This window comes from Artibeus jamaicensis, unplaced genomic scaffold, assembly GCF_021234435.1.
Source record: "Artibeus jamaicensis isolate MK-2021 breed Jamaican fruit bat unplaced genomic scaffold, CSHL_Jam_final contig_241, whole genome shotgun sequence".
In the NCBI taxonomy this organism is placed as follows: Eukaryota; Metazoa; Chordata; class Mammalia; order Chiroptera; family Phyllostomidae; genus Artibeus; species Artibeus jamaicensis.
In genome coordinates this window covers 8183627-8210623 of record NW_026521509.1, presented here as the reverse complement: position 1 = coordinate 8210623, position 26997 = coordinate 8183627, and the positions used below count along the sequence as shown (strand labels likewise).

Sequence of the window (26997 nt, the reverse complement as noted above, 5' to 3'; positions counted from 1 at the left end):
GTCCTTGCCAACCAATGATCTGATCTCCATCTCCTTTTGCCTTTTCCATAACATCATACATTTGGAATCTTATACAATATGTTAACTCTTGGAATATGCCTTCTTTTATTCAAAATGATTGCCATGCCAATTGTTGCTTATATCAATGGTCCATTCGTTTGTATTACTGAGCAGTTGTGTCTTAGTTTGTGTATCTATTCAAGGACATCTGGATTGTTTCCAGTTTTCACCAATTATGAATACAGATGCTATAAACACGTGGGATGTGGGATTGCGGGGTCATATTGTAAGTGTAGGTTTAATTTTATAGGAAACCGCCAAGCTGTTTTCCATGTAGGCTGTAATATTTTGAGGAGCCAGAAAATCAGAAATTTTCCAAAGGGAGGTACCATTAGCATCGATCCCAGTATGCCTGCCGGGTATTCCAAGAGCTTGGGGGTGGCGCTTTTCCCCGGAATGTAGGTTTGTGCGAAGCTGCAAATGCTCCGGGAGAGGCGGTAGCCTGTCGCCTTCCACTCTTTTCACGTGGCGCCACCGTGCTCCTTTCTCCTTCTACAGGGGCCCTGTGGCGCCACCTCCCGGTGGCGCCCTTCGTCAGGAAAGTTCCCAGGAAGGTTCCGGGTCGCTGCGTGCGGTACGTGACAAACGGTAGCCGCACGTCCGACCACCTCCCTCACAGACTGACAGAGGTTTGGACCAATGGAAGCGCGCCGACGCTTTTCCGCTGCGTCCAATAGCAGAATCTGTAAGTGGCGCGCCGCGCACTACTGCCGAGAATGGGTGGGGCTAGGGCGGGGCTGGGGGCGGGGTGGTGAGGCCCGCGAGCATCTCAGCGTCCGCGCACGTTCCCCAGCGCACACTTGCTACTGTCTCCCTCGTTGTGCGGTCTCTCGCCTTCTCGCCGCTGCTGCATTGCCAAGATGTCTCTTTCTAACAAGCTGACTTTGGACAAGCTGGACGTGAAGGGGAAGCGGGTCGTCATGAGGTAATTCGTACACCTGCCCGCGCGCCCTCTGGCCTCCGGAAGCCCTCTGGCCATGGCCAACTTGCTTCTCCGCCTGCCCAAAGTTGCTTTAAGTCCTGGATTCGGCCTTATGGGTTCTAGTCATGCGGGGCGAGGCTACTGACCATGGTGGCTGATACTTTGCCCGGGTTGGACGGTTTCTAACCTCGTTTTCTCCCAATCCACTAAGTAAGCTGTAGTTGCCCTTTTGGGGTGGAACCACGGAGTCACAGCTCAGATTGCCGGGGCCCACTTTAATCTCTTTCCTATCCTTTCCTATTTCCGTCTCCTCCAGTTCCCAGTCGGCGAGTTGGCACCTAAGGCTTAGTCTGGAAAATCCTAGGCCCCAAGGCAGGGACCTTGAAAGGTCATTTGGTTACTTTCCTTTCCCTGCTGCCCTAGACCATCCCAAGCAAATGAGGAACGGCCCATATTTCAAAAGTCATGCGTTAAAGGAAGTATATCCTAGAGGGCTTTGATTTAGATTTTCAGGAGTAGAACTCCCTAAAGCATTGGGGGTAGGAGGGTGGAGAAGGGTGGGATGCAGCGAAGGCGGCCCTTCCCAGTTTATGTAACAGGCCTCTGTGCCCTACCTGGTCGTTGGACTCCAGGCAGTGGGGTTTGCTTGAGCAGCGTGACACATGCTGCGTAAAAGCAGACAGGGTGTGGCTACTCATTCTTACTGTTCTCCAACCTCACCCCACAGGTGGCTAGAGAAGCAGGATATTAGAAATGTGGAGCGCTCCCCATGCCCCTTGGGGGTCTCTTAATCTGCTCATGTGGATCCCTGGTCACTTAACGAATATAGCTTCTCCCTTATTTGCCTCCATTACTAGTATGGTGTATGGAGCGTTTACATTTCTTCTTGTAATGCGTGGCACAAATGTACATGCCGGGGCAAAGTGCATGAGGCGTTAGGTATGTGATTGATGCACTTGACTGTTACATAACTTCCGAGGATGCAAGTGTGGTGCTTTTGGGGGACCATAAGGTCCTGCTATGGTAGCTTGTGCAATCTTGCCTTTTGGGGAAATGATTGATGGGCAGCCATGTAAATGGTGTGATTGAGCCCCTTTCCCAACTTGGATTGGTTAAAGTGAAGGCATCTTTTGGACATTAACAGGCACATAAGTAATAGGGGATCTCCCTTTACCCTCAGCACTATGAATTAGGAAACTGGGTACCCTAAAATTCATGTAGCTCTTCCTTCCCTCTAATTTCTGTATGGCCATTATGAATTTGTAAGTGACCTTCTGTGCCATACTGTGGAAATACTCAAAAGAACTCAATAGCTTATGGCCGTGAAAAAAACCTGGTGTCCACATTTTCCCAAATGATCAAGATTTTTGCAATCAGGACAAAGTAGGAATTACAGTCATCTTGGTACCAGACAAGGGCCCTTTCTACCCCTAAGAGGATGTTAAGGGAAGGGGACAGATCCTTAGAAAACCAGGTGGACATGGGCAACTAGATCTTAGGTTTTAATGATTTCCTCCCATCTCTGTGCTCAAGCCTGACCTTTCCAGATGCATGCTGGGGCCTCATACTGGTCACCTTCCTAACAATTTCAGTTTGGGGGTTTACCTCCTCTCCCACCTGGGAAACTAGCTTGAGGAATTCACTGGGTTGGCTGGGAGTGGGACTAGAGAAGGTGCTTATCTTTTCTCACTCTGAATCTAATAAGAAATCTCTTCCTGCCCAAGGATTCAGTTTCATTCGACAGAGATTAATCCTGAGCCTTGAAATGATTGGCTGGTCCTTCCTGATTGAAAATGACCTGTCCAAGGTCACTGAACTAGCACCTTGGTGGCCAGGCCAGGACTGGAACTGGGTCTCCTTGGCAGCCAACCAGACCTTCTGAATCCTGGGACATAGTGAACAAGGACAGTTAAAACAGACCTTTTGTCTCCTGCGGTTGCAATCTATAATTTTTCTCCCATGGAATTTGGATACACTGTGCTTCTTTGGCCTGAGGGCAGGAAGTCGCTTTGTTCCCTGATTATTAACGCCTTTTTTGAACACAGTCACATTGTAGCATTACTCTTTGGAGGAGCAGAGGTGGCCATGCCTTGGCAGCTCAAATTTCTTTTTGTTTCAATGCCCTTAGGTGGTGGTTGCTGGCAGTGTTTTGGAAATGGGGTCTCCCGAGTAATGGTCCCTTTGCTTAACTCTTCTTTGTCTTGCAAATGAGAACTCCTGTTTATTGGGTCTTCTGACTCCTGCTTTGATTGCCAGGGGAAATTTTTTGTTGTTGAGGAAACTTTAGATAGTCAGAAACCTGACAGAATAGTTACCAGCTTCTACCTCATTTCTTTAGGACATCAGCTAACTTTACCTTTGAAAAAACTTCTGCTAATTTTTGCGATGTCATTTTCTTTCTTCCTCTCAGGATGCCAGTCACACCCCTTTGCTGTCTGTAAAATGCTTCTCTTTGGCTTGCCCCTCCCCCCATTTTTTAGGGGGAAAAAAGCCTCAATGTTTTGCACTGACCTGTTGTAACTTGTTAAGCAACAGCCTTGATGTAGTGGAAAAAGAAACACAGGAAAAACGGAGAGCAGGTTTTAAAAAGTTTTTAACACAGACATAATATCCCAATTTTCCAGTCAGGGGTGGTGAAGCAAGGATGGACATGGTTCCTTTGAGAGCTTTTCATGGAACTGGGCCTGGACACCCAAGATTTCAGGAGATAAAGATTTGATATTTCTACTAAGTCAATATTAACATTTTATTTTGAAATCATAGATTCACAGATTGCAAAGATAGTAGAGAGGGCCTGTGTTTACACAGTTTCCCCCTTTGGATACATGATACATAATTATAGTACAATATCAAAAGTAGAAAGTTGCCTTTGGAAAGAAGTGTATAGTTCTATGCTATTTTAGTGCATGTGCAGATGTGTGTAACTCGCACCACAGTCGTTTTCTTTGATCACCACTAAGGTTTCCCTCATGCCACCCTGTTAGAGTCATGGTCCCTCTTCCTCATTCCTAACCTCTGCTAATGGCTATTCTGCCATTGGCTTTTTAAAAAAAATGTATTTTTAAAACATTTTATTTACTTATTTTCAGAGAGAGGGAAGGGAGGGAGAAAGAGAGGAAGAGAAACATTGATGTGCTGTTGCCTCTCATACACTCTCAAGTGGGGACCTGGCCCACAACCCAGGCATGTGCCCTGACTGGAAATCGAACCTGTGACCCCTTGGTTCACAGGCTGCCACTCAATCCACTGAGCTACACCATCCAGAGCTGCCATTGGCTTTTTTCATTCAATACAATGCCCTTGAGATTTCTCCAACTTGTTGCGTGCATCAGTAGTTCAGTTAGTCCTTGTACTGCTGAATAGAATTCTATGGTATGGATGTTCTACCCTACCAGTTTAGCCCATTAAAGGGTATCTAGGTTGTTTCCAGTTTGGGGCTACTACAGATAAAGCTGTGTGAGCCTTGAATATTCATTCATGCACAAGTCTTGATGTGGACATGCGGTGTAATTTCTGTTGGGTAAAACACCTAGGAGTGGAATTGTTGGATCCTATGCTTCACCTTCTGAGGAATTTCCAAAGCAGCCCCATTTTACATTCCCACCAGCAGTGTGCGAGTGGTTAGTCTCTGGTTCCTCACCAGCATTGGGTGTTATCATTTATTTTTTATTTCAGCCATTCTGATAAAGTGTAGTGATATCTGATTTCATGCCTGAGTGTTCAGGGAAGCGGAAAAGGAAGGGGTACAGATTGTACATAGGTGGAAGGGGTAGGCAAGAGCAGATTCTGTGGCGAGGTCCACAGAGAGGAGGGGCTAAAAGGAGCTGTTGCTGAGGGTCTAGGAGATGATGAGAGGAGGTAATCTTCGTGCAGGGAGAAGAGAAGACAAGTCCGGTTCTCATCAGTAAGCTGTGTAAGCTTGGATAGTTAAGACAGAATCTTGAGTGTTTCTGCCCAAAGAATCTCCTCCTCAAAGGGCTTGGGTTAGGACGTAAGCCCTGTGAGGGGTGGCTGGTGCTCTGCCTCTTGCTCTCTTAGCCCTTTTAACCACAGGCTTCCTGGGAGGCTGCAGAGGGAGAATATGACCCGTTGTAATGGGATCCTCTCTCTGTGGAATGCGCTTTCTGGCTGGCAAGATATTTAAAGAAGATGCTTCAAATCAGAATCAAGTACCTTGAAGATAAGGAGAGTGTAGTTCTTTTTTTCAGAGGCATATAGATACTGCTGTCATTTCTGAAGACTTTCTTTAATTAACATGTTTGAATATCAAATTATCCCCTCAACCCACCTTTGGAAAGACTGCCCTCCGGTTAGGTAGGCTGGGGTCCAGGCAGACCTTGTTTTATTGTGCTTTGTCTTACTACACTTAACAGACACTGTGTTCTCGTTACACACAGAAGGTTTGTGCAACTGGCATTGAGCAAGCACACAGGTGCCATGTGCCAACAGCATTTGGTCATTTCGTGTCTCTCACATGTTGGCAATTCTAGCAATATTTCAAGCTTTTTCATTATTATATTATGGTGATGTTACCATTACGATTGTTTTGGGGTGCCACAAACTCCCCATATTAAAAAAGCGAACTGAATAAATAGTAATGTGTGTTCTGACTGCTCCACCAGCTGGCCGTTCCCCTGTCCCTCTCCCTCTCCTTGAGCTTCCCTCTTCCCGGACACACAGCAGTATTGAAATTAGGCCCGTTGATAACCCTGCAGTGGCCTCTAAGTGTTCAAGTGAAAGGAAGAGTCACACACCTGTTACTTTAAATCCAAAGCTAGAAATTATTAAGCTCAGTGAGGAAGGCATGCTGAAAGCTGAGATAGGGCAAAAGCTAGGCCTTGGTGCCAGTCAGCCAAGTTGTAAATGCAAGGCAAAGTTCTTGAAGAAAATTGTAAGTGCCATGCCAGTGAACACGTGGATGTGATAGGAAAGCAAAATAGGTTTATTGCCTGTATGGAGAAAGTTGTAGTGGCCTAGAGAGACCAGATCAGTCACAGCACAACATTCCCTGAAGCCAAAGCCTCAGAGCAAGGCCCTAACTCTCTTCCATTCTGTGAAGGCTGGGAGAGGGGAGGAAGGAAAGTTTGAAGCTGGCAGAGGTTGGTTCGTGAGTTCTAAGGAAAGAACCAGCCTCCATAACATACAAGTGCAAGGGGAGGCAGCAAGTGCCGATGTAGAAGCTGCAGCAGGTTCTCCGGATCTAGCTAAGATAGTTAACGAAGGCAGCTACGCTAAACAACAGATTTGCAATGCAGATGAAATGGCCTTCCTTCTATTGGAAGAAGATGCCATCTAGGACTTCCATAGTTAGGAGAGGACAGGGCCTGGCTTCAAAGCATCAACGGACAGGCTGACTCTTGTTAGGGGCTAATGCACCTGTTGGCTTTAAGCTAAAGCCAGTGCTCATTTGCCATTTGGGAAATCCTAGGGCCCTTGAGAATTAGGCTAAATCTACTCTGCCTGTGCTCGATACATGAAATAAAAAGCCTGAATGACAGCACATCTGTTTACAACATGGTTCACTCTGAATATTTGAAGCCCACCGTTGAGAACTACTTCTCAGAAAAAGAAAAAACTTTCAAAGCAGTGCTGCTCATTGACAATACACCTGGTGGACCAAGCGCTCTAACAGGGATGTACAGTAAGGTTAGTGCTGGTTTCATGCCTGCCCACACAACGTCCACTCTGATCAAGGAGTAATTTCAACTTTCAAGTCTTATTATTTAAGAAATACATTTCACAAGGCTTTCGCTGCCACATCTAGCGATTCCTCTGATGGACCTGGGCAAAGACCATTGAAAACCTGGAAAGCATTTACTATTCTAAATGCCTTTAAGAACATAAATGATTCACAGGAAGAGGTCAGAATATCAGCCTCAATGGGATTTGGGGAGAAATTGATTCCAACCATCATAGATGACTGAGGGCCTCAGGACTTAAGTGGAGGAACTAACTGTAGATGGAAACTGTAGTGGGAATGGCAAGAGAACTAGAATTAGAAGTTGGAGGCTGAAGATGGGACTTTAACATGAACTGCTGCAATCTCGTTAAAACCTTAATGAATGAGGAGTTGCTTCTTTTCGATGAGCAAAAAAAACTGATTGTTTAAATCCTCACCTGAGTATATGTTTATTGATTTTTAGAGAGAGAAAAATCAACGTAGCAGAGAAACATTAATTGGTTGCTCCCCTACACTCCCTAACCAGGGATCGAACCCGCAATGGAAGGGTGTGCCCTGACCAGGAATCCATCCCAGAACTTTTGGGGATGATGCTCCAACCACCTGAGTCACCCAGCCAGGGCAGAAAGTGGTTTCTTGAGATGGAATCGCCTCCTGGTGAAAATACTGTGATGCTTTCTTTAAAAGATTTTATTTATTTATTTTTAGAGAGAGAGGAAGGAGGGAGAAAAACATCCATGTGTGGTTGCCTCTCACATGCCCCACACTTGAGAACCTGGGCCGCAACCCAGGCATGTGCCCTGACTGGGATTCGAACTGGTGACCTTTCAGTTTGTAGGTTGGTGCTCAGTCCACTGAGCCACACTCACCAGGGCTCTGATGATTATTGAAATAACAACAAAGCACTTCTTACACAAACTTTGTTGATAAAGTAGGGCAGAGTTTGAGAGGATTGACTCCAGCGTGGGGACGGGGGGGGGGGTAGGGTGGAGGGGAATGAAGGGGGGGAATAGAACAACTGTAATGGCATAATCAATAAAAAAATAAATAAATAAAAAATAAATTTAAAAAAAGGAAAAAAAAGAACATTGGCACTGAACTGAAAGCTATCAAACTAAAAAATAAAGGGGGAAATGCCACATCCTTTTCCAACCATGCAAAAAAAAAAAAAAGTTCTATTATGCTAAAGATGCTGTCCAGCAGCACTGCATGCTACGGGGGAATTTTCATGAATGGAAGAGTCAGCGTGGCTGACTTCATTGCTATCTTATTTAAGAACTGCCACAACCACCCCAGCCTTCAGCAGCCACCATCTAGTCAATTAGCACTATCAACATCCAGGCGAGAGCCTCCATCAGCAAAAAGTATGACTTTGCTGAAAGCTCAGATGATGGTTAGCATTTTTTTTTAGCAGTAATGTGTTCCTAAATTAAGGTTTGTATATTGTTTTTTAAGATATAATGCTGTTGAGCCTGGCTGGTGTGGCTAAGTGCATTGAGCACTGGCCTGCAAACCAAAGGGTTGCTGATTTGATTCCCAGTGAGGGCACATGCCTGGGTTGCAGGGTGGCCCCCAGTAGGGGGCACACAAGAAGCACCTACACATGGATGTTTGTCTCCCTCTCTTTCTCCGTCCCTTCCCCTCTCTCTAAAAATAAATACATAAAATCTAAAAACTTAAAATATTCCTATTTTTAAAAATGTGATGCTGTTGTACTCTTAATAGTCAACAGTATAGTATAAACATACCTTTATATTCAGTGGGAATCCAACAGAAATTGGGAGACTGGTTTGATTGTGATACTCGCTCAGTTGCGAAGGTCTGGAATGGAACTTGCAGTACCCGAGGTGTGCCTGTACAGGACTAGGGAGAAGGATGTCGGTGGGCATCTTACTGGGTCTAGGGTCTCGTAATCATGTGCCAGGCCTTGGCCTTTGGGAGGAAGGACTAGGAAAGGAGCTTTATGGCCAAGCATGGCAGCAAGCGGGGTGTCCAACCTTTTGGCGTCTCCGGGCCACAATGGAAGAAGAGTTGTCTTGGGCCAAACATTATATTCATTGTGACACATAATCACAGAAAATACATCTCATTAAGTAAATTTCCGATTTTGTGTTGGGCCACATTCACAGTCATCCTGAGCTGCATGTGGCCCGTGGGACACAGGTTGGACACCCCTGGTAGGTCGTACTTTCCCTGGAGCCCCTCAGTGTGTGATGCTAGCTGCTTTTAGTGTAAAGAGTAATATAAACAGAACCACTTTAAAATGGAGCTGGAGCTGCCAGGCCAGAGGAACTGCCTTATACTTCCTGTGCTTCGAATCTTTGCAGTGATAAACCAGGGCTCAGTAACCTTTGGGTTGTGCCTAGAACAACATTTTGTTCCCCAAAACTGTTTGCAGTGATAAGAAAAAGTCAATTATTGTCACTAGGGGCTGATGACTACTGCACTGAAAATTAAAAACATTGTTTAGAATTACCATCACTGTTGTATTATGTGCACCAAGAGAGATGCATTCCTTCTGTTGATGTAATTGTTCCCCTTCTGTTTCTTATAAATCACCCATTGCCTCTGTCTCCTAATCCAAACACTGGGCTTCTGCCTTAGTGAATGAGTCCCGAATAGCATTCCTAATGACCTCTGAATGTTTGTTGCCTCTCACTTTGAAATATTTATTATTTTTAGATTAACACTAATAATGGTTGGTCTGCCTTTTAAACCATAGAATTATCATTGGGAGAAGCATAAACATATATAATTTGAATGGTACTTACTGTACACCAGGTGTCTTCTAAGCCCTTTACAAATCACCAATTCATTTACTCGTAGAATAACTGTGAGGCAGATGATGTCATCTACATTCCGCAGACAGAAAGAAATCCCCTAAAAAGGATCTTAACAGGCAAAACCTTACAAAGACCTACCACACCTTGTTGGTTTTAGTCAGATTGAAGAGTATGAAGTAGACCGAGGTTCCCAGGGGTTCAGAAGAAGGGGGAAGGAGTTGCTGGCTCTTAAAAATGGTAAAGCAGTCTTGCGTGAGAAAGGAGGCACTGTAGTCAATTTCTGCTTGTGCCATTCTGCTCACTCCCTTTGTCATTGCTCATTTGTCAGGTGGGCAGAGTCACATGCTCTACTCACTCCTCGGGCTTTTTGAAGGAGCCAGTATGATTTTTATTGTGTGTGTTTTGCTTGAAGGTACCATGTAAACTTGGTCTTGAACACAGGGTTTCTTCTGGTCTTGAGGCCCCAGGCTTTCTCCAAAAAATAAGATGTTTGCTTGATGTGTTTTATTTTTCCAGATACTTTTTTTCTTTTGAGTGATGTTCACCTCACTAGGACCCAGAAATAATGACAAAGGAATCAGAATCAAGATTTGTTTCTTCTTATCCCTTACATCTCCAGCTGCCACTGTATTTGATACTCGCATGCGAGGCCCACACTAAATCTTTAGCTAAAACAGGTGTTTAGCTGCCCAGATCATCAGGGCCAGTTCCTGTGATTTAAGTTAGGTGTTATTTTGAAATTTTTAATTATTTCTTCTAAAGTATGAGATACATTCTGAAAAGGGCACAAATCATAACCTCAAAGAATTCTCTCAAAATGAGCATATTTATGCAATCACCCAGGTCAAGAAATAAAAAATCTGAACCCCAGACGTTCACTTGGAGGTCCTAATTCAGTCGCTGTCTTGACTTATAATACCACTGATTATTTTTAAGGCAGTTTTGAACTTTCAACTTAATTCAACTGGTTTACAAAAATTGCCTCTCTTATTTTTGAGGGAATGATAACATTGATCATGGCTCTGAACCTGAAACTTTCTTTCTTTTTTAGAGTGGACTTCAATGTTCCTATGAAGAACAACCAGATAACTAACAACCAGAGGTAAGGTCTCTGCTGAACATCGAATTACATTTAATATGTGCATTGGTATGGCTTTGTAGGATGAAATTCTTTTCCTTTCTTATTGTGGAACTGTGGTAACTTAAGCTTATATCATCTTGGATTTTTACCAACCTATCCTCTAGTCTGCTTTTTTTTTTTTTTAAACAATTATTTTTAGAGAGTGAGGAAAGGAGGGACACAGGAGAGAAACATCAATGTGTGGTTGCCTCTCACATGCCCCCTACTGGGGACCTGGCCCACAACTCAAGCATGTGCCCTGACTGGGAATTGAACCTGCGACCCTTTGGTACCACAGGCTGGTGCTCAATCCACTGAACCACACCAGCCAGGGCTGAGATTTTTAAATAAGAGTTTATTTGAGTCAAACTGATGACATATGCCAGGGAGTTAGACCGCAATAGCTCCCTGGTCTACTTTCTTATGAAAATGTAGAAATTGAAAAAAAGCATCTTAGGAAAATGAAATTTTTTTGTGTCTCCATTTTTTAAAATCTGAAGAATTTGGGGGAGTATACATTTTTATTTTAATTTATTTTTTCTGTATGTGTTTAATCTTCACCTGAGGAATGCTGATTAATTTTAGAGAACGGGGGAGGGGGGACAGGGGAGGAAACATTGGTTGCCTCTCTCAAGCCCCTGACCTGGGATTGAACCTGCAGCCTTTCAGTTTATAGAATGATGCTCCAACCAATTGAGCCACACTAGCAAGGACTGAGGTTATGTATTTTTAAAGAATGAAACTTTCAGGGTACTTTGGCTTCATTTGCAAAATGAAGAACTTGCAAGAGAAGGATTTTTTTTACTGCGAGTAATTATTAAGCTTACATGTAGTTTTACATGCTCCCATTCCAGATGGTCTAGATAAAAGAGGAGTTTCTGAAAATTTTGACTTAAGGGAAAAGACTTCAGAGGTAATATCTTTGGTCTGTTTAAGCTGCCTCAAATGTTTTTGGCTCCTAGATTCAGAAGCAGAAATTTTAAGTGTTAGTTCTGTTCTTGCTTTTGACTAGATTATAAAAGAATGTTTTCTTTTAAATTTTAAATGAAAGGTTTGAGCTGGAAGAGTGCTTTCTAATCATTAGACCAGTGTCGTCTAATGTAAATACAATGTGGGCCACATATAATTTAAAATTTTCTAGATGCCACCAGAAAAAAGTGAAAAGAAATGGGTGAACTTAATTTTAATAATATATTGTATTTAATCCAGTAAGTCCAAAATAATCATTTTAATGTGTAATTGATAAAATAATCAAACGGACATTTAAGGGGTTTTTTTGGTATTAAGTCTTTGAGAACCTGCATGTGTTTTTACTACAGCACATCTCAGTGTGGGCCGGTCACATCTGTAGTATTTAAGAGGCACATGTGGCTGAGAGGAACCATATTGGACAGTGCAGGTCTAGACCCAGAACATTTTTGAATGTTGACCCCAGAGTAGAGCCTGCAGCCTGCCAAGTACATTCCTGCTGCACGGACGTGGAAGGTCTTTGTACAGACAGTGCTGACCCTGCATGATTTACATTGTTTTCTGTAGCACACAGAGAAGATTGGAAATGTGCCTGCCTATGAAGGTCTTTTATGAATAAACTGCAGAGAAACGTGTCTGAGTAGGTCTCTTCATTTTTGGCAACCCATGCAGTCCATTAACAATGAAGCATTAGAAATAATAGAACTGCACAACACTAGCAAAATAGAACCAGAGACATTGAAATTGAGAAGAAACTGACAGTAACCAGAGGGGAGGTGGGAGGGGATAATGCGGGGTGGGAAGGGTTTTCAGGAACCACCATAAAGGAGACATGGACAAAACCAAGGTGGGTAGAATTGGGGGAGGGAGGTGGGGATGGGTGGGGTAGATGGGAGTAGGGGAAAAATGGAGACAACTGTATTTGCGTAGGGGCCATGCTAATCTTCTCTGTATCTTTCCAGTTTTAGTATATGTGCTGCCGAAGCAAGCACGAGACAACTGTATTTGAACAACAGTTAAAAAAAAAAAGAAATAATAGAACTTGCCAATAAATAGGATAGCTGTGCAGATTAATTTGGTTTCATTGGGCAAACTTATACCTGGTAAAGGTAAAGTTATGTTTCCTCTATTTTGCAGAAGTGAGTTTTTATATCTGCCAAATAGCTTAAGTTACTTTTGAAACATAACTTGGTTTTTCATTGCTTCATACGCTGCTGAAATATCAGCTTATCAGAGAGTCTTTTCCTGGCCACTCACATACCCTCCACCTCCATTCCCAGTCATTCTCCCTCCCCACCCCCGCTTACCTTGCTTTATTTTTCTCTACAGCTCTTACCACCATCTGAGATAGCTATACCTTGTTTGTTTATTGTCTATTATATCTCCCATCATTAGAATTTCACTTTCATGAGAGCAGAAACTTATTTTCTGCTGTATTCTCAGAATCTGGAATAGGACCTGACATAAAAGAAGTATTCAATAATTGTTGACTAGATGAATAGTTTTGTTAATTATCAGTTTTAATTTCTTAAAGACTGGCAAAACTGGAAAGTTAGTATCAGTTTTGTAACAAAAATTGGAAATATTTAAAAGAAGTTGAATAATATTTTAGTTAAACTGTAATATAGTAAGTGTGGTGTGTTATATAAACAACATTCTGTATAATGCATTAATTTTTTCCTAAATAAAATGTTTTAGGATCTGTAATGGGTGCAGAAAAGTTACTACAGTTCTCCCTACACTTCCTTTAATGGTTTCAGGATTTAGGAATTTTATATTTCTTCCAAAGTCGCATAAGAGTAGTGTTTTGGACCAGGCACATATTTGGCGATTTGCTGGGACTCACAGGACACAGCACATCGTCTCACTGCGAAGTTTATTACATTGAAAGGATGCATGGCAGGGTCAGCAGCGGGAAGAGACAGGTAGAGTCTGGAGAAATCCCTTCATGGGCTTCTGATGCTTTCTCCCTCCCGTGAGGGGCCACACCGAGTATATTCCTTTCTCCAGCAGTGAAAAAAATGCAGTACTTGTGTAATGTTTATGCTCAGAAACACCATTAGAGACCTGGCCTCCAAGGTTTTTATGGAAGCTGCTAATGTAGGTACCTTCTGCCTAGCAGCTATAAAAATTCCAGACCCCTAGAGGGAAGCAGGTGTCCAGCATAAATCACCCTGATTTTTAGGCAGTCTAGGAAGAGTGAATGGCCCTTGTCGTTTAAAGAACCGAGAGACCACTTGGAAAGCCAAGTTCTGGACAGTAACCAAAGGTAGTCAATCTTGCAGGCAGGTCCTTCTGAAGATCACAGCTTCAGGCCTGCTAGCGGTGTTGTCTGCATCAGGGGCAAAGCATGACGAGAATGTACAATCCTAGGTGGAGGCTTGGCCTTACAATGAACTGCTTCCCCTGAGCACGTACCTGAAGACCATTGTTGAGTTGCCGAAAAGAGATTTGAAGGAATTGGCAGAAGCAAAGGGAGTTTTTATGTTTTATGGAGCCGTGAATAAACTATTTCCCACTAATTCCTAAGAGTGACTTTGCTCTACCTGCTCTCTCTTTTTGGTTACAGGATCAAGGCTGCTGTCCCAAGCATCAAGTTCTGCTTGGACAATGGAGCCAAGTCTGTTGTTCTCATGAGTCACCTGGGTCGGCCTGATGGCGTCCCCATGCCTGACAAGTACTCCTTGGGGCCAGTTGCTGTAGAGCTGAAATCTCTGCTGGGCAAGTAAGTGGCAGCTCTGGCGCAGGTGGGCTCTGTCACAGGAGTTGGCGTCAAGCACGTTGTGACTGGTTCTTCACTTTCACGCTGCTCATGTCTGTCCATCTCATGCTTTCCCCAGGGATGTCTTGTTCTTGAAGGACTGTGTGGGCCCGGAAGTGGAGAAAGCTTGTGCTAACCCAGCTGCCGGGTCTGTCATCCTGCTGGAGAACCTTCGCTTTCATGTGGAGGAAGAAGGGAAGGGAAAAGATGCTTCTGGGAACAAGGTAGGACCTGTGATGTCCGACGTTAGTGGTGTTGGGAGGGCTGAGTCTGTAAGAGACTGTAATTGAAGAATAGAGGAAGCTTGTGTTTGTTTTTCCTTTGACACCTTTTATTGAAGTGGAACACATGCAAAATACACAGCTTTACAGGTTGACAAATTATCAAAAAGTAAAGTAACACCTGGGTAACTGCCACCTAGGTCAAGGAATGTAATATTGCTAGCATCTTAGAAGCCTTCCATATGCTCGGGTGGTTTTAAAATACCTCTGAGCCCTGCCTAGTTTCTGTAGCTCAGTTGGTTGGAGCATCATCCTGTAAACTGAAGGGTTGTGGGTTTGATCTCCAGTCATAGCACATACCGAAGTTGTAGGTTTGGTCCCTGGTTGGGGCACATATAGGAGGCAACGGATCTCTCTCTCTCCCTCTCCCTCCCTCCCACTCTCTCCCCCTCCTTTCCCCCCTCTCTAAAATCAATAAGCATGTCCTTGGGTAAGGATAAAAAAATACCTTTGAAAAATATGTGAACATCACTTGGCTGTAAGAGCATTCAGTGAACATACTACTTCTAATTGTCCATTTGTTTCATGCCCGGCCTATGGTACATAAGACTTGTTTCTGACAATATGTGACAAGCCTGTCGAAGTGTAGGCTGTGATCCCCAGGTGCTGCGAGCAGACACAGGCAATTGTGGGGGGAGTGTCGTGCTACCTCAGGGGTTCCGCCAGAGAGTCCATTTTTCATCTGTGTTTGTCGAGGCTAGAACAGCTTCTCTATGCAATAGGCCCTAGTGTGTTATGGAAGGCCAGTTTGTTCTTACTTAGAAGGGAATAAACTTAAAGTTTGAGCTTGGAATTTTTTTCTTCTATGTCATTTTTTTAAATGATTCTATTAATTTAGTTTTAGAGAGGGGGGAAGGGAGGGAGAAAGAGAGGGAGAGAAACATCAATGTGTGGTTGCCTCTCGCACGTCCCCCACCAGGGACCTGGCCCATAACCCAGGCATGTGCCCTGAATGGGAATCAAACCAGTGACCCCTTGGTTCGCAGGCTGGCACTCAATCCACTGAGCCACACCAGCCAGGGCATAAGTTGGTTTTTTTTTTTATAAAAGAATTATGCCCGTAGGAAAAAAGTACTTTTCCAAGTCAAGTAGAAAGGGAAAATTGATTGTACTTTGGTAAATGATAGTGCCTTGGATTTAAGGCATTTTTCCTAGGAAGTACAAAACATTTTTCTCTGAATTTCTTAAGATAAGGGAGTATAAGTATCATCATTTCATAAACAAACTAACTCAGAAAGGTACTCACTGAACTAAAGTTAGAGTCTGTGGTTCTGTTCTGGGGTTTATGTGTAGCTAGGTCCATTAAAGAAGCAAACATTTTCTGTAGAAGGCCAGACAGTAAACGTTTTGGCTTTGTGGGTCATACACTCAATAACGACCGTATATGATCTCTGTTGGAATTACTCAACCTGGCTGTTGCCACGCAAAAACAACCGTGGACGGGAGGAAACAAATAAAAATAAAAATGGAACAAAAACAATCCAAAAGCTGCCCTGGCTGGTGTGGCTCAAGGGATTGATCTCCAGCCTATGAACTAAAGGGTTGCTGGTTCAATTCCCAGTCAGGGCACATGCCTGGGTTGTGGGCCAGGTCCCCAGTAGGGGGCACATGAGAGGCAACCACACATTAATGTTTATCTCCTTCTCTTTCTCCCTCCCTTCCCCCTCTCTAAAAATAAACAAAATGTTTAAAACAAAGAAAAATCCTAAAACAACCATAGGTGACTCACAAAATAGATTCTTCTGACCAGACAGCTGGAATTCAGCTATTAAATGATTCAGCCGGCTCCTTGAGGATGATTGGAATTCTCCATATTGGTAGAAGGGAAGCTGAAGGCACCCTCTGCGTAATTGGCGCTGTTGAGGTCCTCAGTATCTTGGGGAACAAGCTGTCCTGAGGCCAGTGTCTCCGTCCCTGTGGTACTCCTGACATTGCTTCAGATCATCAGAGCGCCTGCTTTCAAGCAGTTTCTTTTCTTAGTACTGTGGGCCCCGGGCCTACTTTAGCCTGCCTTTGGCATGCTCTTGCTATAATTGTCGCAGTCAAGTGCTGACTGAAAAGTTGGTGCCCTTTTAGACTGAAACTCAAGCTGCATAGACTCTAGGGCTTAGACATGGCAGGAGGCGGCTGGCAAATTGAGGTCAAACCTTTCATTTAGGAAGTGATGAGCCAGTGATGCTAGTCTGACTTTTTTTATTTAGTTACCTTGACATTTTAAGTTGTCCAGTGGCTTTCAGTGGGTGAAGTTTTCAGGAGCCAGCCACATGTTTAAAATGGGTAAAAAAACAAAGTGAGGACATAAAACATTTTCTTTTTTTTTAAAGATTTTATTTATTTATCTTTAGAGGGGAAGGGAAGGAGAGAGGGAGGGAAACATCAACGTGTGGTTGCCTCTCGTGCATCCCCTGCTGGGAACTAGCCTGCAACCCAGGCATGTGCCCTGACTGGGAATTGAACCAGTGACCTTTTGGTTCAGAGGCCAATCTTCAATTCACTGAGCCACACCACTCAGGGCTTTAATTTAAACTTTTATTGTATTTTTTCCATTACCATTTACTCCCCTTATACCCCTTCCCCCACCCCCACCCCCCGAAATCACCACACCATTGTTCGTGTCCATGAGTCTTTTTTCCTTTTTGCTCAATCCCTCCACCCTCTACCCTCCTCTTCTCCCATCTATCGTTCTGCTCTCCATCTGTAAGTCTGTCCCCATTTTCCTTGTTAGTTCAGTTCATTAGATTCCACATATGAATGAACTTGTATAAAACACCTCCTTGTAATCAACAGAAACTGTTTCTGAGGCCCTTTTCTCATGTCCTGTTTCCGTCTGCCTCCCCCGTTGCTTTCGTGAGGAATATGTCCTTTGCAGAAAGGCCGTGGTAGCCAGTATTCTTCCACCTCTTTTACAAGGACAATATGTTAAAAATGAGGAAATGAATCAAGTAAGGAGAAGGAAGAATAATCACAATTTTGTAGTAGGAGTTTCAGAGAGGCCGGTGAAAAATGGGCTGTGTCCTGGCTGGGTGGCTCAGTTGGTTGGAGCATTGTCCTGTACACCAGAAGGGTGGGGGTTCGATTCCCGGTCAGGGCACATCTGGGTTGCACTAGCTACACCAGCCAGGGCAAGACCTGGGATATTTTAAAGAAAGAACAGGCCCCATTGCTAGTTGTAGAAATTGATGTCCCACCAACTCACGGTCTTTAGAGATGTTCAAGAGGACTCTCGGTATGACACATTTTTATAGTTGTCTTTGCAGCCATCAAAAGTTACTGCTGTTGTTTTTTTCCATTTTTTTGTTTTTCTCTGCAGGTTAAAGCTGAACCAGCTAAAATAGAAGCTTTCCGAGCCTCGCTTTCCAAGCTTGGGGATGTCTACGTCAATGATGCGTTTGGCACTGCCCACCGGGCCCACAGGTACCGAGAGTCTTGTTTGATGTTGAGCCGGGAGTAGAAGGCTTCTATTTATCAATCAGCCCAAGCTCTGGGTTGCTTTCGGAAACTTCTGTATTACAGCGTGGTCCTGGTGACCTCTGTCTGAAGTTGGAGATACCAGTTCATTCAACTGTGGCTGTTGTTGAGTGTCTGTGATCCAAAGAGGAAATAAAAGTAAAACTTGAGAATTGTGCAGCTTTTGGTTGAGCTCTTCTGTAAGCAGTTGCTCCTTCTCACTTGGGGTATTGCATGTAAAGCTCATCCTTTGTTAACGCTGTGGAATCAGTCTAACTCTGTCAGTAGGGAACAGATCAAGGAATCCTCTCTTGTCATCAACTGGCTGATTATTCATTGGGGTTAAACCCTTGGCCTGAAGACTACAAATAAATGGGCTCGTTAATACCTATGTGAGGTCATTGCTTTTGATTAGTTCCCCTGGACACTGCACTGGTGGTCAAAGTGTTTACCTTGTACCTAAGTATTTTTGTGGCGGTTTCGGGATGAAGATCATGCTCTCTAAAGACAGTCCATGAAGATATTTCAGTGCTAAGGAGACGGTCGCTAAGACCAGGAGAAGTAGTACTCAATTGGAATGTCTTGTTTTTTCTAGCTCCATGGTGGGAGTCAGTCTGCCACAGAAAGCTGGAGGGTTTTTGATGAAGAAGGAGCTGAACTACTTTGCCAAGGCCTTGGAAAGCCCGGAGCGACCCTTCCTGGCCATCCTGGGCGGGTAGGAAGAACTCTTCACAGTTTTGCTTCCTGTAGTGTGTTGGCCGGTAGGAGGCCATAATGTGGGTGGTTCATTGTCACACAGCACCGTCACACCCAGGTAACAGGAGAATTTAGTGAAGGGGCTACCTCCAAAGGTGTAGGTGGCCTTTAGGAAAACTCAGAAGGGACGGTACAGTAATCTGGCATTGGCAGCAGGTGTCACCATCCCCAGGCCTGCAGGGGCAAAGGGAGGAGGGAACGCTTACGAGAATCTAGAGAGGGTGGTAGTGTGGAGACGGCTCTCTGATAGGAGCTGTAGTGTTGGCTCAAGGGACATTGGAGTGGTCATTTGGCAGGGAGGGAGCAGCACGGCCATAAATATTCTGATGTCCCTTCAGTTTTCTCCTGATGTACTCCCCCCACCCCTAGTTGGCTACAACCCAGCTGGAAGCCAGAGGCCAAGGGAGTCCCTTGATGACATCCATGCAGGTCAACTTCCTGGGACAGAACAGGGCCGAGAAGGGCTAAAAGGTGGTTCTGCGGGAAGCAATGGGAAACTCCCGCCATAGGCGCTCGTCCAACAGTATTTGAAGCCTTTGAGGCTTTCACATACATTCAGTCCGATAAGGGATAACTAGAAGAATCTTCTCATTTGTGTTTATTTAATTTTTTAAAGATTTTGTTTATTTACTTTTAAAGGAGATGGGAAGGAGAAAGGGAGAAACATCAGTGTGGGAGAGAGGCATCAGTCGGTCGCCTCTTATGTGCCTCCCACTGGGGATCTGGCCCACAACCCAGGCATGTGCCCTGACTGGGAATCGAACTGATGACCCTCCTTTTCACAGGCTGGTACTCAATCCACTGAGCCATACCAGCTAGGGCCCATTTGTGTTTAATATATCATTTAGAACTCATTTCTTCAGATCATGTACCATTTTATGTCTTCTCCTATTTTAAAGGTATCACATGGATACTTATATTGCGGTGGCTTACTTAAAAATAGAAATTTCACAATTGTGGGTCAAGAGGCTAGCAGGATACATTTTGGGCGATAGAGTAGGGACAGGGACCTGGTACTGCTTGGAAAAGACAACTTCCTGTCACTTGGTTTGGCTCTGTAGGTCGCTGCCTCTTTGTGACTGGATGCCTCGGACCCTTCTGTGAGCAGGGCTGTTCTCCCATGGGAATGAACACGCAGCATTCCCCTCTGAAAGCTGACTCAGGACTTGGGTGTCAATTTCCTGGAGCATAGTCGCTCTCCAGGCTTCGTGAGAGGGTCCTAAAAATAATTGCAGGTTCCTAAAAATAATTCACTTGGAGACAGGTTATCTGTGTCCTGGGAGCATTGCCCCTCTTATGCACTGGGTTATAAAGGTCAGATTGATCTTTGCTTCCCTGGAGATGAGGATTTAAGCCCTCTTGATTTTTGTTCTCCAACCTTCTGTAGACCTGGAACATGGGAGTGAGTGCCACCTAGTGGTCATGAGTAGGTTTTAGACTCGGCCTGAAATAGCCTCTTGGGGAGGTTTGCCACCTTTTCTTGCAGTGTAGTCTTCTTAGACCATTAATGATTTGGGGGAAATTGTTGCATTTTTATTAAGGAACATCACTGTGGAAGCACTCAGACATGCACAGAAGTTGAGAGAATAGTATAATAAACCCCCGGTACCTGTCACCCTGCTTCAACAATTTTTGACATTTTTGCCAATCTGGTTTCATCTACCATCTAATACTTTTTATCAGGAGTTATTTTAAAGTAAGCCTTAGATAGTGTGTAATACTTATATTTGCATCTCATAACCGATAAGACAATTTCTTTTAAATAACTGTCTAATACAATTTAATAATTTCATCTAATTATGCATTATAACTAATGTATTCAGAAGTTACTGATCGTCTCAGAAATGTCTTTTTATAGTTTGTTTGAATAAGGGTCCAAAAGAAGTCCATGCATTGCGTTTGGTTGTTTGGTATCTTCTATTCTGTAATAGTCCCCTGTCCTTTAGCACTTTCATGCCATTGATTTATTGAAGTAGGAAGTTTGAGCTGTAGACTGTCCCACATTGTTTAGAAGAGATCGAGTCTCTTTTCTCTTCCTCACTTGTTTTCTCCCCGCTCCATCACGCTCCTTCCCCTCCCCGTAAATAATCCCTCCATTCTTCCCCTTCATGATGACCAGTCTTTACACACTGGGTAAACAGGGTAAAAAGTCTCTTGTCATCCATTCCCCCACATCCCTGTGGTTTGGAATCCCCACCTCACAGATCCTAGCACGGTGCCTGTCCCAGGGGAGCCATCATCTTGTGTATTGAATGAAGAGGAAACAGGCCCAAGGTGATTTGTTTATTTAAGTGGGATTTAGATATATAAGAATGTATAAGGAAAGCAAGCTCTTAAGTGAAGGATTTTAAAGGTTGGGCTTCAAGTGAATTTGTTTCTCTTTAGTTTTGATCTTTTAGTCTTTCACAGGGAGGTGAAGGGAGGTCTGTATTTCCCTCTATTAGAATATAAGCTCCAAAGCATAGGGATGTCTGGTTTTGTCAACTGGTTGTTCTTTTTTTCCCCCCCTCTCATCAATGTATGGTTGCCTCTCATGTGTCCCCCCACTGGGACCTGGCCCCCCCCAATCCAGGCATGTGCCATGACTGGGAATTGAACCAGTGACCCTTTGCTTTCACAGACCTGTGCTCAATCCACTGAGCTACACCAGCCAGGGCTTAACTGGTTGTTCCTGGAGACCTACAACAGTGCTTGGCATGGAGTAGAATACGTTGAATCATGTGGTCCAATAGAATAATGAAGGCCATAAAGTGAATGTCCCACTCAGTGAGAATAGACTTAAGAGTATGAATATCTTTCAATTTTTGCTCAGTATGTATTTATTTGGTATGTGAGATCTGTCCAGAACATGTCCAGCCATGTACTATGAAATATAGAGACATTTATTGAAGAAAATACAAAGTACAAGAAACACTGTCCATAGGACAATGACACCTCAGTAGTCCCTTTCAAAGTAGGCACCTTGGGACCTCACACAGTTCTGGTTGTCATCAGCTGCCCCGTCATATTTTCCTGAATCTCATCAACGGTCTGAAATTTCTTCCCCTTCAAAGGTGATTTTAGTTTTGGGAAAAAGCCCAGATGTCACAGGGCACCAAATCCGGGCTGTATGGGGGCTGAGTCACCTGAGTGATTTGATGCTTCACCAAAAAACTGCATGAGACGTGATGCATGAGCTGGTGCGTTGTTTTGATGAAGCTGCCAATCATCAGTTTCCCATAGCTGCGGCCTTCTGAATTATCCGAATAGTTTCCATGGAGGAAAGTTCAAGCTTAACACAAAGTCTGATGTAGATTCATCGCTGTACTCTCTTGGTCATTTTGAATGTGATGGCCACCCTGTACACATGCTCACTCAGCAGCGTCTACCAACTAGTACACTGACTAGTACAATGAGGTCGTCATTGTTCACGCATGCACATTCCAGTCCACTCTTCTTGGCTGTCTGGTTATGTTAATGCTGTGCAAACCCGTTCTCATTATATTAATGGTGCCTGGACTTGTTCTGTACATACCTTGTATAATCTGATCCTTGCTTTAGGGTTAACATACTTCTGAGTGGGCTCTGGGAATCCCACAATTAGCAGTCTTGCTCAGGCATAATCAATCTTGACTGTTTGATTTTGAGGGGAGAAGAGGCAAAATAGACTTATTTGTAAATCATGGTTCCTTTAGATGGCAGTAGGTCTTCTTAGCCCTTTGTGATCTAACAAAATTTCTTAGTAATTAATTGGCCTTTTGGGTTAGAGAAACATAGGCAGATTTAGCCAGTGCTTTTGTCACTTTGTAGGACATTTTGCTTTTCTTGTGGTGATGATACTTGCTTTCCCTTCTAGAGCTAAAGTTGCAGACAAGATCCAGCTGATCAATAACATGTTGGACAAAGTCAACGAGATGATTATTGGTGGCGGAATGGCTTTTACCTTCCTTAAGGTGCTCAACAACATGGAGGTAGGAACACAGTGCCATTCGGATGTGAAACGGCTCTTGATGGGAGAAATTGATTTAGATTTAAAAAGAAAACCAGCTTTTGGCGTGAGCTGTAAAAACTTCCATTTTTATTCATTTTGACAAGTTGTTTGCCTTTTGTCTTAGAGTTATTCCTTCATGTCGTATTGTCGTGAGGTAATCACATTCTTAGTATAGAGGCTGATCTCCATCATCCTGGTCCCCTGTGTAGATTGGCACTTCTCTGTTTGATGAAGAGGGAGCCAAGATCGTCAAAGATCTGATGTCCAAAGCTGAGAAGAACGGTGTGAAGATTACCTTGCCGGTTGACTTTGTCACTGCTGACAAGTTTGATGAGAATGCCAAGACTGGCCAAGCCACTGTGGCCTCGGGCATACCTGCTGTCTGGATGGTGAGTCACTTGGATGCTTGGGAGTGTGCATGAACCAAAATATTGGGTATCATTCATTTGACCCACCAACAAGCATTTTAAAAGAATCTCTACAGGATGGGGAAAAAGCAGTGGTATCCGATCGCTGTTGCCTTCATAAGTAATGTGGTACAGCACCATTTTGGGGGGGGTTCTTTATCTATTTATTGTTTATTACGTATTTAACTATGTGCTGGGAAGGTGTTGTGTACATTTCTTGGTTTGGGCTGTTCTGAATTTTGTTGCTACCTGGAAAACTGTGTAAGAAATGTTTCTTCTGCCCTGGCTGATAAAGCTCAGTGGACTACATGCTGGACCAACCAAAGGGTCACCAGTTTGATTCCCAGTCAGGGCACATGCCTCAGTTGCGTACCAGGTCTCTAGTAGGGGGCGCATGAGAGGCAACCACACATTGACATTTCTCTCCCTCTCTTTCTCCTTCCCTTGCCCTCTCTAAAAGTAAATAAATAAAATCTTTTTTTAAAGAGAAATCTTCTATGAAAACATAAAGGTAGTAAAAGAACAGTGATTACAAGCAGGGAAAGTGTGTGTGTGTGTGTATATATATATATATATGTATATATATGTATATATGTATATATATGTATATATATATATACACACACACACATATATATATAGTAGTGTTCTCAGTTGTAATAGCTGTATAAAATATTAAGCAAAGGCTTTGAATCTACAGAAATGATAACATACTTTCAATGTACTCCTAATATTAATATAACTGTGATGACCATTTTTCCTGAAACATAAATTGAGTTACATGAATTGACAACCAAGCTCTATTACAGCATGTTGATATACTAGTTTGCTTAGTCAGTTTCTTTCTTTAGGTACATAGGTTTTATTTAGTTCAGTGTCTCTCAAAGTGTGGTCCCAAGAACAACAGCATCAGCACCATTTGGGAACTCATTAAAAGGAATTGCCAGTTCCAGAGGCTCACCCCGCAGACCTCCCGAATAGGAAACCCTGGGAGCCCTGCAGTTACACTCAGGCCCCGCTGGTGATTCTGTTGCTCGCCAAAGTTTGCAGAGCGCTGATTTCGTCCAGTGATTCTCAGCCTCCGCTCTTTTGCCATCTTGGATAGTTCTCGCTTTGTTGTGGAAGGCTGTTGTGTTACAGGATGTTTTAGGTATCTTTGGCTGGGTATCAGTAACACCCTCCTCCACCACCCCTGTTGTGACAGCCAGAAACATCTACAAATGTTCCCATGTGTCCCCTGGGGAAGGGCATAAGCAACCCTGGTTGAAAACCACCAATCTGGTTCTTCACAATAATAGACAATAATAATAGTGAGGCTAAGAGTGTTTTTATCAGAGAACTTTGGGGCTTCTCCCTTAGTCTTGCTCTTCCATAAGGGGCATGAACAGGTTTACAATTTGAAAAGACTGAAGGGTACGCTGGCTGGTGTAGCTCAGTGGATTGAGCATGGGTGTACGAACCAAAGGGTCGCAGTTCGATTCCCAGTTAGGGCACATGCCTGGGTTGCAGGCCAGTTCCCATCAGGGGACTCATGAGAGGCAACCATACATTGATATTTCTCTCCCTCTTTTCTTCCCTTCCCCTCTAAAGATAAATAAATAACTTGGAAAAAAGAAAAAAAAAGACTGAAGGGTATCTTGGTTTTAGAAGACACTCTGGTGTTCAGCCTTGAGTTTCGGTCGTGGTGGAGGTGGCGTTTGCTCCTCTAAGTAGCTTTTTTTGGTGGCTCATCCTCTCTCCTGTATACCACAGGGCCTGGACTGTGGGCCTGAGAGCAGCAAGAAGTACGCCGAGGCTGTCGGTAGGGCCAAGCAGATTGTGTGGAATGGACCCGTGGGCGTATTTGAATGGGAAGCTTTCGCCCGAGGGACCAAAGCCCTCATGGACGAGGTGGTGAAAGCCACTTCCAGGGGCTGCATCACCATCATAGGTAAGTGGTCCTGTATGAGCCTAATACATGTGAGCCAGCAGAGTTCTGGTCAGAGGAAAGTAGGAGGGAGATGGGCACATCCTCCTAGGTTTATTGGCGCTGGGTGTATCTTAAGGGCTGAACAGGTATGTAATTCATCGAGGAGGTTCTTAATGGGATGGAGTTGGGGTTTCATCAAGCTCCTGTTTGGGCTTGAGAGGGCACTGCCCTGAAGTTTTGGGGCTGATCCTATTTTCCCCTCCCTCCTTCCCCATTGTTACTTGGCTTTCATTCAACAGGTGGTGGAGACACTGCCACTTGCTGTGCCAAATGGAACACGGAGGACAAAGTCAGCCATGTCAGCACCGGGGGTGGTGCCAGTTTGGAGCTCCTGGAAGGTGAGGTTCTTCCCTGGGTTTGGGGGAAGGAGAGGGGATTATGTGGCGAGAGGAGGGTAGAGTGGACCAGAGGTAATAGTACTGGTAGGTAGTATTGTCATTAGCAGTCATTTTTAGCTGGCAGTAGAAATGGAGGAACTTCAAATAAAGCTCCTGGCACCCATTTGAAGTGGGGAAGGGCCCATAGGATGATTTATTCTCAGAGGTTACGCTCCAATAGACCTGGGACCCAAAACGTAAAAGGGACCCAACTCCCAGCCATAGATGCTAAAGAAGAGCTGACCTGTTATTGGGGAAAATAGAAAGTGACAGATCTGACTCAGCGGTGGGCCCTGTAGTAACACTGTCTCTGTGTGTGTGTCTTTCAAAAACAGGTAAAGTCCTTCCTGGGGTGGATGCTCTCAGCAATGTTTAGTATTTCTCCCGCCTTATGGTTCCTGCGCGCATCCTCCAACTCCACTCAGTGCTTTCCACATCTCTACTTGGTATTGGCTACAGTCTTCCCCCCTGGCAAGACCCAGCTAGTGGCCAAGAGGTGCAGCCCAGGAACACGTAACACAGCTGCACAGCAGCGCACCTTCACTGCACCCTGGATCTGACCACATTCTTCAGGATCCCATTTGCATTTCCTAGTGGCTAAACCGTTGTGCATGCTAGAGTGCATATATTTATATTTTTGCCTGTTAACCTGTCGGCTTAATCCTCTTCTTGGAGTAGCTTACTCTGATTAGCGTTGTCATCGTTTTGCTACATGAAAACAAGATAAAATTCCAGCTGTGAGGGAAGAGAGAGGAAGTTGGAGCTCTATTAAATAAATAATAAAAGTATTCTTTGAAACTGGGATTTTTTTTGTCCTTGTCATACTTACTTAGGGTGGGAACAGACTCTTTTAATTTGCATAATTTTTAAAATTTAATTATTTTTCAAGTACAGTTTTCTATTTCTCCCATCTCAGCCCACCCTGCCCCGTACTCCCCACTTCTCTCTCATTTCCACCCCCCTTAGTTATTGTCCCTGTGTCCTTTATACTTGTTCCTCCAGATCCCTCCCCTTTTTCCCCCTTAAATTCCCTTCCCTCTTCCCTCTGGTCACTGTCCCCTTGTTCTCTGTTTCAGTGTCTTTGTTTTTATTTTGCTTGCTTCTTTGTTTTGTTGTTTAGCTTCCTGTTAAAGTTGAGATCATATGGTGTTTGTCTTTCAACACCTGGCTTATTTCACTCAGCATAATGCTTTCCAGTTTCATCCATGTTGTTGCAAAGGGTAGTAGCTCCTTTCTCTCTGCTGCATAGAATTCTATTGTGTTAAATGTACCACAATTTTTTGATCCATTCATTTACTGACGAGAACAGACTCTTAAGAGGATCAAATCAACTACATTTCCAAATGGGAGAAATGGCATAGCAGTGACGGGGAGGTAGGGGGATTAGATCAACGTCTTACTCTTTTATTGAGGTCCTTATTTTATGGCAGACATTGTGATAGATACTTAAATTTTATTATCTTTTACACATGAATATAATTATAAAAAGTTGAGG

At 43.9% G+C, this 26997-nt stretch overlaps 1 protein-coding gene and 1 pseudogene across 1 annotated transcript; one reads left to right on the top strand and one right to left on the bottom strand.

Moving 5' to 3' along the window:
- Positions 1–803: 803 nt before the first annotated feature.
- Positions 804–26306, top strand: PGK1 (phosphoglycerate kinase 1). The gene is made up of 11 exons (XM_037132207.2): positions 804–985; positions 10497–10547; positions 14104–14259; positions 14375–14519; positions 17887–17990; positions 18619–18738; positions 22615–22729; positions 22959–23138; positions 24909–25086; positions 25365–25463; positions 25838–26306. The coding sequence occupies exons 1-11, from the start codon at positions 921–923 to the stop codon at positions 25876–25878; spliced, it is 1254 nt and encodes a 417-aa protein (XP_036988102.2). The 5' UTR covers positions 804–920; the 3' UTR covers positions 25879–26306.
- LOC119039487 (uncharacterized) lies at positions 12437–12526 on the bottom strand (annotated as a pseudogene).
- Positions 26307–26997: the final 691 nt, after the last annotated feature.

Excerpts from the sequence above, each read along its gene's own strand:
- PGK1 (XM_037132207.2), top strand. The coding sequence starts at position 921 with ATGTCTCTTTCTAACAAGCTGACTTTGGACAAGCTGGACGTGAAGGGG. Across the intron at positions 14,260-14,374 it reads CTGAAATCTCTGCTGGGCAA|GGATGTCTTGTTCTTGAAGG; the intron begins GTAAGTGGCAGC and ends TGCTTTCCCCAG. Across the intron at positions 22,730-22,958 it reads AGGTGCTCAACAACATGGAG|ATTGGCACTTCTCTGTTTGA; the intron begins GTAGGAACACAG and ends TCCCCTGTGTAG.